Consider the following 13,392-nt stretch of genomic DNA (forward strand, 5'->3'; position numbering starts at 1 on the left):
GGGGACTTGCCGGAAGAGTGATCTAGGATCAGCAAAACAAAGTCAAAACCTGGTACCAAAAGAAGCCCAGGCTTAAGGAACTCTGAAGGGGCACAGGGAAAGCGAGGGGACAAATCTTTCCCAGCAAAACACCAACGAACAGTGGCCTGTTCTCTTTTATGGTCTGTGAATTGTTGCCGTTTGTGAGATCACTTTGGAATTGAGGTGACCTGCTAAGAATCTGACCTAAGCCGGTCAAGTAGTAGTTTAAGATAGCAGGAACTGAAACTGCTTTCATAAGAACTGATTGACAGATACCTTTTTTTTTTAAAAAAAAAAGACAATTTAAGGACGTGAAAAGAAAATTACGTTTAGAGATTAGGATATTGTGAAACGACTGCGTATTTCCATACCTAACACGCTCAGTGGAAAGAAATCTCACAGACTCAGAAGAGAAAGAATAGATTTTGGAAATACATCATTTTAGCCGCAGCAGCAGCAGCAGCCTTATGAGTGATAAGCTTTATAACAAAAAGCCTTATAGTTTTATTTGTGTGTGTGCGCACACACACACACACACACAGACACAGAAATACAATGTTGTCTATATTGTATTTAAGTGTTGTTATGGACTCCATCATGCATTAAATTCTAATCCCTGGTTGTATGTTTATTTTGCCTTGCCTCTTTCAGTCTGTTTCAAATGCTGATGAGTTTTGTTTTTAACGCAATGGAAGAAAAATCTCTGCTGTCTCCCCGTTTTTTTGCTTTAGCAGGGTTTTTTTTATAAAAAAAAAGCTAGATTTGTCTTTTGGCACTGGATTGCTCTCCACTGGAATGACTCTGGAGCAGGGAGATTTGAGGGCCTTCTTCCATCCCTCTGGTTGATCTGCACATTGCGGCATGAAGCCCATGGATCAAGGAGGTCAGAGAAAATGCATGGGGTGGGTTCTTCCCCTGCGCCTTCAGTACGGAGTAGAGTTAAGGCATAATTGATTGAAATGCTACTCAGAGTCTTGCGCCACCAACAACAGAGAATATCAATAGCTCAGTTTTGTACTGTGGAGTCCTCAGTGCTCTTCGAGCTGGCTTGCTTGTTTGCCTGAAGGTGTCTCCTTACCCAACTTGATAACATCATCAGTGCCAGAAGGGAATGGGGTTTTCTCCCTGTTTATATATAGTAGCTTGCCCTTCCAGTTTTGGTGGGATTGTGGTTTCTCCTTGGTAGTTTCTTTACTACGGGATTCTTTCCTTCTTGTTTGTCTGGTGGTAATCCCTGCTTATCTGGATGTCGGTTGCTGGGGAAGACTGTTTTGGTCCTTTTTTTGTTTCCTTCTTAGCTTTGTTATTGTCTCTTTGAACGGCGCATAAACATGCCTCATCTCTATGTGTCTTGATGTTCTCTAGCTGGGTAATGAAACACTTGCAATCAAACAGTCAAGCTCAGAGATCACCAAGGACTCCAGAAATTCCAAACAGATTTTCTAGAAACTGTCTTCTGAACAGACAGTTTTGTCTTCTTGGAAACAATCCTTTGCATATTTTATTTCTGTCATGGAAAATTACTGTTGGCCAGAAGGACCAAGAAGATGTGAGCATATGCACACACTGGATAAATTATGTATACTTATCACTGCTGGAGTGTAAGTTTAAGCCAACATGCTTCTGATTAGAATTATTCAAGATTTTTTTTTTAAATTTCCACTGATCTGTAATAAATATACATTGTTGTGTAAGAACAGAATGTGGAAAAATTGTTCCAAATTTCTCCAATTGAGACGGGCTAGGTGATACAGATTCCATTATATCTATGGGATAAAGAGAACAAAATGGACAAAAGTGTCTATATGAAAAACAAAATTCAGAAGTGGGACAAGTCTTATGTACAAGTCTTATGTACCCACATCACTCACATGCATACAGAGTCCCATTTTGTCACAGTACTGGTGTGCCAGTCAGGAGCAGCATCTATGGAGATTCTCAGTCATCCAGCACATGGTTGTCCCAAAGGAGTTTTTGCAAAAGGCAACTTGACTCTCTCTGTTTTTCTTGAAGATGTTTAGCTTTGCATCCAAGAAGCTTCTTCAGTTCTGTACCAATGGTATACCCATGATGGCTGTTGGAATATCTACTCATTAGGAAGCATGTATTTACAGCCCTGAATTAAAGCCATCAATGTGGGTTAGTTGGAGATTGTGAACTCTGATTTTTTTCTAAAGGAAACATCGCTTCTAGAGCTTGGGTTTTAGTCAAGTACGTTGGACGATTTGTGTAATGTCGAGTTTAGTGTGCAATGACTGGAACAAGATGTATATGGCATTTATCTTTGCAGAGCATGGACTAAAGAGCCGATAAAGAGAATATCGGTAGCTCAGGTTGAAAGGAGAAGTTCTTGGTGCTCTTTGAGCTGCATTCTTTTCTTGCAGATGTTTCTATATTACCCAACTGAGAGTGCCGGCTGGCGGCCCCCGGGGGAGAGCATTCTCTGTGGGTGCTCCAGCCCTTTGGAATCAATTACCGGTTGAGCTCCGGATGGCTCCTGACCTTCGCTCTTTCCGCCGTGATCTGAAAACTTACCTATTTGAACAAGCTGGCCTGGTCTAATGGGTTTGGGGTATTTTAATTAGTAATTTTTAATTATTTATTGTAATGGGCTAGTTCTATTTAATCTTATTTTTTAACTTTTGTATATTGTATTTTTATTGTATTTTTATTGCCCTGTACACCGCCCTGAGTCCTTCGGGAGAAGGGCGGTATAGAAATTAAATTAAATAAATAAATAAACTGGGTAACATCATCAGTCAACAGATCGTCAGTTCCCTGATGAAGTTACCTAGTTTGGGTAACGAAATGTCTGCAGGAAAACAAACTCTGAGAGCACCAAGGACTGATGAACATCTCTCTGTTCAAAAGGAAGGTGTGCTTTTCGAGGCCTCTCTTAGAAAGCTGCCCTGTTTGGGCTGCTTGCATGTTAACAATTGTTGCTTTAGCAATAGAAAGTACACTGGGTTTTAACTTTTCAGTTGATGATGCCAAGAACGGTTCTTCATTATAGCATGGTGAGTTGTCAGGAAGTCCACAGAGGTTGAAAGTAGGCTAAGCTGAGAAGCAGGCATATACATAGAATGAAGGCTACTGCTAAGCTTGTCAGCCGCCCTGAGTCTTCGGAGAAGGGCGGGATATAAATGGAATTAAAATAAAAATAAATAAAATAAATAAATATTGCAGCATGTAAGGTTATATTGTAAAGTGGAGGAGAGACTGCGGCATTTTGAATATTTGGGTAGTTCCATGCAGTAAATATTTAAAGACTGTCTGGGATGGTTGCTGGCTATAGAAGGAGGCAACTCTGGAGCTGCTGCTTGGAATTGCAGACGCTCTGCGGGAAGCCAGCTTGAATGGCAGCCTGAACAACAGATGTTAAATCAGCCTCCTGCAATTCATGGTTGCGTTCGGCTGCCATTCCCACTATTCTGCTCCTACAGCTGTCCAGCCCTTTCTACTTTTTTGCATTTCAAAAATCTTTTTTTTTTCCTCCAGGGAAACCTGGGGGACGCAATTTCACAACAGCGATTTTTTTTCCTGGCCTTCGTTTCATACTAATCTAGTAGAGTTTCCGCTTGATATGTTTGAAGCTTGTCTCAACTCCCTCTTGGAATTATTAGGATGAGGAACCAGAAGTTGACTTAGCGCCCTGTCAGTGTTGGTGAGAGTGTTGCTGGTTGACCCCAAGATTAATACTAGACCAACAATCAAGCAATAAACAACACCTCAATCAAGAAGTTCCCAACTCAGTCAAACAGTCAACAGCCTAATCAAATAACCACCAAGAGCACTCCTGCCAACGCTGACAGGGCAAGCCACTAGAATATAAATTAACCCCTAACCCCAGTCCCTTCCAGCACTGATGATGTTACCTAGTTGGGTAATTAAAGGTCTGCAAGAAAACGACCCAGTTCAGAGACAACCAAGGACCCAACAGGGAAGGACGTAGCAGCTGAGGGTGCCCTTTCAGTGTGTTGATAGGCCTGATCTTTCCATGGCATGTGGTCATTGCCAGGGCTGATTCTCTGGAGGTGCAGCATCCAAAGAGATGGCTAGCACGTTCTTCTCCTTTGATCTCCCTGGACATCTTTTGTGGTCCATCCACAGAAGAGGACCAGCCAAGAATAAACTCAGAATTCAGATTGTTTTGGTGATGGAATGAGGGGAGAAATCTCTGGGTTAAATCAAGTGAGTGTGGGAGGGAGGCTTTCTTTCTCTAAAGACCAGGAGCTAAACTAATCTTGACAGGTTATAATGTCTTCATCCGAGTCTTCTCCATTTCTTCTGTTCTGGAAAACGGTGACAATAAATTTGTATTTCTGCTGTATTTCTGTTTGGTTTGGTCTCTTGATTATGTTGGGATTATTGCTTGCCTTAGAAAATAGTGCCAAGCTCTGGGTTGCACCTTCTGTTCATAACGTGAAAATGAATTACAGGTAGTCCTCGACTTACAACAGTTCATTTAGTGACCGAAGTTACAACAGCACTGAAAAAAGGGACTTAAGGTCCGTTTTTCACACTTACAACCATTGCAGCATTCCCACAAACACCTGATCAAAATTCAGAAACTTGGCAACTGACTCGCATTTATGACCGTTGCAGTGTCCTCGGTCACGTGATCCCCTTTTGCGAGCCAATCACTGGGGAAGCCAGATTCATTTAACAACCGTGTTACTAATCTAACAGCTACAGATTCATTTAACAACCGTGTTACTAATCTAGCAGCTACAGTGATTTACTTAACAACCGTGGCAAGAAAGATTGTAAAGTGAGGCAAATACACTTAACAAATGTCTCACTGAGCAAGCTCCATTGTGCTCGTAAGTCAGTGTTTAATGTTTCTGGGAACATCAAATCGCCATCCTTCTCTTCCCACAACATCCAAAAAGGAAGTTTCTTCCACTTTACATTTATAAAACTTTATAAGAAGCTTCGAGGCTAAGAGTCAGTGAATTATTCCCCCTCTGACTGTGGCTTGAACACTTTATTTATTTTTTCTCAGGCCGGTGGCAGAATTCGAAGATCCAGATATTATTGCATTTTAAAGCAAAGGGAGACCTCTGCGAGTTGTTATTGGTAGGCAGAACATGAAATCAATGGAAAGCCGTCCAAATAATTCGTTTAATCTGATGAAAATGTGATTAAACCAACCTAAGCTTTTTACCCTAGCCTGCGCTTACTATTTTGGATAATGTAGCGCTCAAAGGTCAAAGTAGCCCAGCCGAGCCCAACATATATTGCACACTTTTATTGTAAAGCTTATTGGGTTTTAGCAATCACAATTTCATCTTTACTAATGGAAAACAACACCAGATTTACGATGTTAAAGGTCGCTCAATATTTAATTTCACAAAAACACTGCCGGACCAAGAAAGGCCAGCAAGGGGTCATGGTATGTTCTCTTGGGTTTAGATGCAATGAAATAGAGAAGAAAGAACTGCCAAGTGACTTGTTGGGATCATGAGACCTTAGAATTGGGATATCTATTCTCCAGAAGTCGAGGCGGCTCCTTCAGCAAAGGAGATGGGATCTTCACGTTGGCCCTGTTCCCAAAGGTAAGCTGGTTAACTGGCTCTCTCATCCTGTTCCTTTCAGACTATTTTCCTTCTTGGAAAACCAGTTTCCTCCTGCATCAAGGCAGTTTGACTTGGGATAGAGCCATCCTTTTGTCCTGCTGTTTCCAACCCAGCCGTCTTTCCCGAGTAAATGCTTGTCTTCCATCTTCTGTGCAGTACATGGAATTGATGCATTCCTGACATCTGAAACCATCCCCAATGACTTCTTCTCAAATTTGTTCAGTGCCTTCTCTTTTTTCAGGGTCTTCCCATGTGGCTTGCAAATCCACCTGCTCCATGTCAGAGGTTGTTCCTTGTGGTCCTATCTTTGAATATTTAGCTCCGGTACTGGGAATGAACTCCGCCTCAAAATATTCCAGCCCTAACTCATCCCATCCAACTTTTTCCCGTGTTGAAGAGTTGTCCACAATGTTGATTCTTTCCTTATCACATCCAGCTTTTTCTTCGTGGTTATCTCTTGCTTCCCTGTTAGCCTCTACGCTTGCACCAGAAGTGATGGCTATTTTCCCACTATCTTCAATGGCTGGGTTTGCCTCATAACAGTTTGCTCCATGCCTGCATAATTTCTTTTCTGGCTTGGAATGGTCACCAATTTCCCCTTTTTCCTTCCTCAGAGCTACTCCTTCCACCAAATCCAAACCATTTGACTCTTCTTTTCCTCTTTGGGACTTTTCTTGTCGGGCTTGAGAACAATCCTCCTCTTCGAAACACTTGACTCTCATACCTTCCTTGATGTGTTCTGATCCAACATCCACATTGGCCTGTTTCCAGGGATGGTTATGGGCTTCAGTTTCTCTGCTCTCACAGCTTCCTTCATATTCTCCCTTTCCAGTGGACATATCCAGCCCAATCTTCACCTCATTCTCACACTGCCCTTCTCTGGATCCTTCTTCTATGACATTCATGGGCTTTACTGCCATCCCATCAGAGTTACTAAGGTTAGCTCTGAGGTCTTGCTTTCCTGTCAGTGTTGTAGAATCTATTTCTCCATTTTTATCCCAGACCTCAGCATTCATCTCTGCAGCTTCAACCTCTACTTTTGCCTCCTGTAACCCTGGGCCTGATTGTTGTTCATCCTCAGAACCTTCTACCATGCAGTTTCCAGAACTGGGAAATAATTGTCTTTCCTCCGGGTCATCTTGTGTTCCTCTTGGTTTTGCAGTCGCTGTTTCTTCCCTTTTTTTCTGAGGGACCAAGTCTTCTTTCTTTCGTTCTTCAGCCTTTGCCAAGAGCCCTTTCTCTTCTTCAACTACATTTCCTTCATTTGTTCCACTGTTTTTCGCCCCGAGTTCTCTCTCGTACTTCGTAGCTTCTGGGTTGTTTTGTTTCTTTTCTGCTGTGAGGCCATAGCCAGCCTGCTCTTCTTGCTCCGCAGAGGTTTCCTCAGATCCCTCACTTGCCCCTTTTGAGAGAGGCTGCTGGAACAGATCTCGGTATCTCTTGCGGTCCTCCACATGTTTCGATCTCATCCTCTCTCCCAGGATCTTTAACTCTTTTCTCACTGCGGCCGCCAGTGAGGGATCCAGCTGGGCCACTTTCAAGAAATCGGCTCGGGCTTCCTTCTCGTTCCAAACAGCAGCGTGAGCTTTTGCTCGCTTGAAGTATGCCTTGACATTTTCTAGGAAAGAACAAAGATGGTTTAAATGTTCCTAAGCAAATCTTGTAAAATGTGATCATTCACAACCTCTTCTCCAAGGTAATCCTTTATGTTCAAGGACCATGGTTACTGAGATGAGAACACCACATCATGCAGAAATTAGTCTATTCTGTCACGCAGACAACATAATCTTATGGAAATAGGGCCGCCACCACAAAGTATAATGGGGACAGAAGGAATAACTTGAGGAACAGGAGGAAAAGCTGCAACAGAGGCAACAGTCCAATAAAAGAAATCTGAGTCCATGGTAGAAATGTAATTTGAGAAAACGAATGGAATGGAATGGAATGGAATGGAATGGAATGGAATAGAATAGAATAGAATAGAATAGAATAGAATAGAATAGGGTAGGGTAGGGTAGGGTAGGGTAATGTAAGGTAGGGTAGGGTAGAGTAGAGTAGAGTAGAGTAGAGTAGAGTAGAGTAAAATAGACTAGAGTAGAATAGAATAGAATAGAATAGAATAGAATAGAATAGAATAGAATAGAATAGAATAGAATAGAATAGAATAGAATAGAATAGAATAGAATAGAATAGAATAGAATAGAATAGAATAGAATAGAATAGAATAGGAATTGGAGTGGAATAGGAATGGAATGGTATGGAATAGGAATGGAATGGAGGAGTGGAGTGGAGTGGAGTGGAGTGGAGTGGAGTGGAGTGGAGGAGTGGAGTGGAGTAGAGTAGAGTAGAGTAGAGTAGAGTTGAGTTGAGTAGAGTAGAATAGAGTAGAATAGAATAGAATAGAATAGAATAGAATAGAATAGAATAGAATAGAATAGAATAGAATAGAATAGAATAGAATAGGTTGGAAGGGACCTTGGAGGGACCTTGGAGGGACCTTGCTCAGGCAGATATGACCTTCATAAATGATGGTTTACAACCACAACGGCTAAGTACATTAAGACAAAACCAGTCAAAGCAGATCAAAGGGATTGCCATACCACTGTGCTTCTGGAGGATTTCTGTGGTGTGTTCCAACACTTCATAGTATTCCTCCAACTCTAGCAGGCACTGGCAATAATTCAACACAAGAGGTGTGACGAGGTTCTCTAGCTTCAGCCATTCCTCCTCCCATGGCTTCTCCTGTTAAGAGTTCCAGGAAAGAAGGAAATGGTAACTGCCCCACGGGAAGGACACGGGAAGAGCTCCGATCAGACCATCCATAGGCTTGGGTCCCACAGAAATGCATCGAGAAGCCCGTAAGCCAAAAACGGAAGGACACTTCGATTCCCAGCATGGACGAATGGCTGCAAAAACTGATGAGACTAGCAGACAGGACTAAATTGCCTGCTTTGATTAAAGAAAAGAATACAATTAATGTTGTTTCTACTTGGAAACCGCTTCTGGACTTTGTGCTTGGTGTGGGGGGGACGGGGAATTGAAAACTTTGATTCTGGGTTTTGCTGATTAGATAGGTTGGTTGTTATATATTATTATGTAAAAGTAAAACGTTGAGGTTGTATGTTATTAAAAGGTAAAGGTAAAGGTTCCCCCGCACATGCGTGCTAGTCGTTTCCAACTCTAGGGGCCGGTGCTCATCTCCGTTTCAAAGCCGAAGAGCCAGCGCTTGTCCGAGGACGTCTCCATGGTCATGTGGCCGGCATGACTAGACGCCAAAGGCGCACGGAACGCTGTTACCTTCCCACCGTAGTGGTCCCTATTTTTCTACTTGCATTTTTACGTGCTTCCGAACTGCTAGGTTGGCAGAAGCTGGGATGAGTAACAGGCGCTCACTCTGTTACGCAGCACTCAGGATTCGACCCGCCAAACTGCCGACCTTCTGATCAACAAGCTCAGCATCCTAATCCACTCAGCCACCTTATTATTATTATTATTATTATTACTAGCATATTCTACTGGGCCAAAAGGAGTCGGAAGTCAACGCTTTTTTTTTCTTCTCCCCTTTACCCTCCTCCCTTTTTCCTCCCCTATTGCCTCATTATTTTCATTTTTCTTGGTCTTTCTATCTTTTACAGTTTGACTAAACTAATAACTAATAATGAGAGAAGCCCGTAAGCCTAGGCTGGAGACTGATGCCCTCTTCCATTATTTCTTCCCAGCAAGCAATATTGAAGATTGTACACGCCACCTATGATTTAGGGAAGAAAGGTCTAACTGGAGTTTTTCTATCACAGGTGTGGTTCCACTGAGGGACCGGAGAAAAGTCCAAACAAGTGAAAAAGAATGTAAAGTACAGAGTGTGCACCACCCCAAACCAGAAAATATTTAAGCTTGTGTTAACAACGGGCTTACTATTCTCCAATGAATCTCCATAGCAAGGCCAAACAACCAAAACGAAATATTACAACTTAAAAGGGCTGCAGGAACTTGAATCACATTCAACCATCTAGAGAAAATGTGACCATTTCTCCAGAACGGAGTCTTACAGAAGCTACTGGAGGAAGTATTTGAGCCTTGGTGGAGCAGTGGGCTAATGCCTCCTTAAGTAACACCAGCTGCCTGCAATTAGTGCAGGTTCGCGTCCCACCAGGCTCAAGATCGACTCAGCCTTCCATCCTTCCGAGGTAGGTAAAATGAGGACCCAGATTGTTGGGGGCAATTAAGCTGACTTTGTAATAATGCCGCTTGGGGGGGGTGAAAGCCCTAATAAGCAGGCATATACATAGAATGAAGGCTATTGCTAAGCACATTGGTTTGTGCTTAATTGTAAGCCGCCCTGAGTCTTCGGAGAAGGGCGGGATATAAATGGGATTTTTAAAAAAAGTATTTCATATCTGAGGTACTACTAATACTACTTTTCCTTGAGAGTGTAAGTCGCAAGAAGGCTCCATCTCAAAGGTCTTAACATCCAAGGCAGAAGTACATCTTATCCCCCTCCATCTCTCACCTTAACCTGAAGATTGCGCAAACAGATGACAGCTTCCTGATATTTCTCTGCTGCTTCCTTGAATTTCCTGGACAAGACCAGCCGGTTGCCCTCAGTGTGTAATTTTGGCACAGCCGCCAGCTTCTCATCATTGTTCATAGCCCATGTGTCTCTTCTGTAGGAGGAAGGGTCCTCCACCTTGAGAAATCAGGAAAACAACGGATGGTTATTAAGTTCTGCTTATCTAATTTACAACCCATCATATTCTTCACTACCTGTCAGGGCAAGTTACTGATAGAACAGCAAACCAGTCCATTCTGACACATAAATCAGCAGGGAAGCTACTTAAAATCAAGGTAAAGATGTAAGAAGAGATGCTGTGGAATCCAGCATAGAGAAAACGTTCCAGAGATTATAATCTAAGAAGGTCCACCCATCTTAAGGTTGCCAAGGTTGGGAAGAAAGAAAAAAAAACCAGTCTGAAGAGCTCAAAACACTTTTCTGAACTGAACTCACTTTGAATAGTTCCATGATGAAGATGAGGGGCTGAGGGGTCTTTTGTAGTTCATCCAGGTCTTCGTAGCCTGTGCTGTGATAGTCAAACATGTTGCCCATTCCACATTGGTGATTCTGTCCATGAAGGGGATCTTTGCCCTCAGCGATTTGCCTCAGGCCTTTGGAGACCAAGGCATACATTCCTGTATGCTGGAAACATAGAAGGGTGGAAAGATGGGGACCCATAAAAGTGCTCATGGATACTGGAGCAGATGAAGATACAATAGAGGAGGAGGAGGAGCAGAAAAACAGGTGACTTCCGATGGCAGCAGAAGAAGGAAACTTTTAAGCAGAGCTTTAAGTGTTGAAAGAAAGCAGGGGCAACATCTGGAGGACTACGGGTTCACCAACCCCTTTCCTTCAACCGCACCACCTCCAACAATGCTTAGATAACCAAGGAACCCTTGTCTATATTCCTTCTTATTCTGAAGATCGCCATCTAATCCCTTAGTGTCAGATATTATTATTTATATTATGCACGTATGACAACCCACAGCAATTGTATTCAGGCTTTCGGTGGGTCGCAGCCTAAAAAGCCATAATAATTACAATGAAAGATGTCAGAACCAACCCTTGAAAATGGACAATACATCAGGCACTGTTATTCTCTTCTCTTCTATCCTATCCTTAGTAACACTCACTACAGCATCACACCAGAACTCCGCCACCTCGTTGATCCGCATGGAGGTCAGTAACGTCTCCCACACTTCGATTTTGAACATCTTCCCCACAACAATTTCCATGGGAACCCCACTATTCCGGCTGTCATCAATTACTGTCCGCTCAAAATCATCTTTCAGGGTCTGGAAGTGGAAGGTGATCTGCATTGAAGGAAGGTTACAGTTAATCCTGGTTTGGGACTTGCCTGCCTAAATATAGATCTTTATCCCCAAGGTTGAGCAAATGTTTGTTTCTAGATGGAATCCCGATTGTATATTCTTCTTCTTTCTCCAGTAATGTGTGGATGGCATTGGCCCATAAATACAGCCTGAGAGATGCAACAGTCTTAATCCATCCTGAAAAAATCTGTGTGTGTGTCATGTTTTTTCTTTGAGAGTTCTGCATTGTTAGAACCACTCTCCCAGTTTAGGAGTCACAGCATTGAGTTCTCCTACCGCCACTGGGATGAGACAAGAGAACTTGGAATTGATGCCTCTCTGTCTATCTGTCCATCTGTCTCTCTGTCTATCCATCCATCCATCTACCGGTAGCTCTCTCTCTAGTCTACACAAACACTTCCTTAAAATAATTTTTCTAAAATTAAAAACTAAACACAAAGAAATATAAAAGAAACGAGGAGAAAGCTATAGAAGAAAAATGGGAAAGACAGAAAGATTAGAGAAAAAGTTAAAAAAAAACTCCTAAAGATTAAGATTAAGAAAAGGTAACGATTTAATCTTTAAGTAAAGATTAAAAAGATTAAGAAAAAGAAGTAAAGAATATTTCCAGACAGAAACTCCACTGCAAACTCTGCATTCCGAACGAATGGGATCTGCTCTCCAAAAAATAGCCCTTTGGCTATTATGGCTACTATACAGTTCCTGTCTTAACTCAACCCTGCTAGTTAGTGCATTTACCTTGCTCCCATCCTGAAAATGAGGCAGCTTCCCGTAACCTCCATACAAAATCTTTTTCTTGACTCCTTCCACGTTAAGGAGGTAGGTTTCTTCCATAGCTCTGACGTGGCGATTCTGGCGTTCCCTTTTCCTTCAAATCTGGATGAAGGCAATTCGACGTAACTAATTTCCACTTATTCGGACCTACATGCCACAACAGCTGTCCGAACAGTTTTGCTACCGAATCTGGACAACTATGTAGAGCTCCTTACAGTGTGAAGGACAATTTTTAGAGGCTGAGAACATCTTTTCAAGGGCTAGGTAGAATTTTAACTCTCTCTAATCTTCTTTCAGCCAGGTTAATGCAGGATTTGCCATCTTAACGATTTAAAATTAGATCAGGTTAAACAAAGGGTGCCACCAATAACTTTCTGAATGAGACTAGCCAATTCCTGCAAGGGCTGCAGATCTATGAAGATCTGACTCTTCCTGTAAGCATTGGGATAGGATGGGGAAGGTGTGTGTGTGTGTGTGTGTGTGTGTGTGTGTGTGGTACCTTTGTTCCCATGTTTCATGGACTGTTATTAACCATCTAGCATCATTGTATGAGATTGGCAGCCATATAAGTCCCCTAAATCAGGGGTCCCTAACCCCGGTTCATGGACCGGCACGTGTGTGTGGCATGGCAGAAACCATGCCACGCAAACAAAGCCCCATCTATGGGATGCAGGTAGCACACAAAACCACATCCCTATGGGTTCGCACAAAAATCTCTCTCCATGAAACCGGCCCCTGGTGCCCAAAAGGTTGGAGGCCCCTGCTCTAAATAAAGTTATGAGTGAGAAACTCAGATCTGGGATGTTTGCCTACTCCAGGTTGTAGGCAAAGCTTACGTTAACTGTACAGGTAATCCTCAATTTATGACTGCAATGAAGCCCAACATTTCTGCTACCAAGTGAGACATTTGTTAAGTGAGTTTTGCCCCATTTTATGACCTTCCTTGGCACACTTGTTAAATAAATAAGTTCTTAAAATTTAGTAACTTGGTTGTAAAGTGAATTTGACTTCCCCATTGGCTGCAAAAGGCGATAACATAACCCCAGGACAGTGTAAACGACATAAATATGAATCAGTTGAGAAATGGCTGAATTCTGATCACACAATCATTGGGTTGCTCAACAGTCATAAGTTTGAA

General features: G+C 42.4%; 1 protein-coding gene across 1 annotated transcript; it reads right to left on the reverse strand.

Annotated features, from left to right (window-relative positions):
• Positions 1–5,269: 5,269 nt before the first annotated feature.
• On the reverse strand, positions 5,270–12,314 carry LOC310646122 (uncharacterized protein; the record flags this gene model as incomplete). The annotated part of the gene is made up of 6 exons (XM_083372370.1): positions 5,270–7,218; positions 8,201–8,342; positions 10,108–10,284; positions 10,603–10,791; positions 11,283–11,462; positions 12,219–12,314. The coding sequence occupies 6 exons, from the start codon at positions 12,312–12,314 to the stop codon at positions 5,810–5,812; spliced, it is 2,193 nt and encodes a 730-aa protein (XP_083228496.1). The 3' UTR covers positions 5,270–5,809.
• Positions 12,315–13,392: the final 1,078 nt, after the last annotated feature.

This window comes from Vipera ursinii, assembly GCF_947247035.1.
Source record: "Vipera ursinii genome assembly, chromosome: 12".
Lineage (NCBI taxonomy): Eukaryota > Metazoa > Chordata > Lepidosauria > Squamata > Viperidae > Vipera > Vipera ursinii.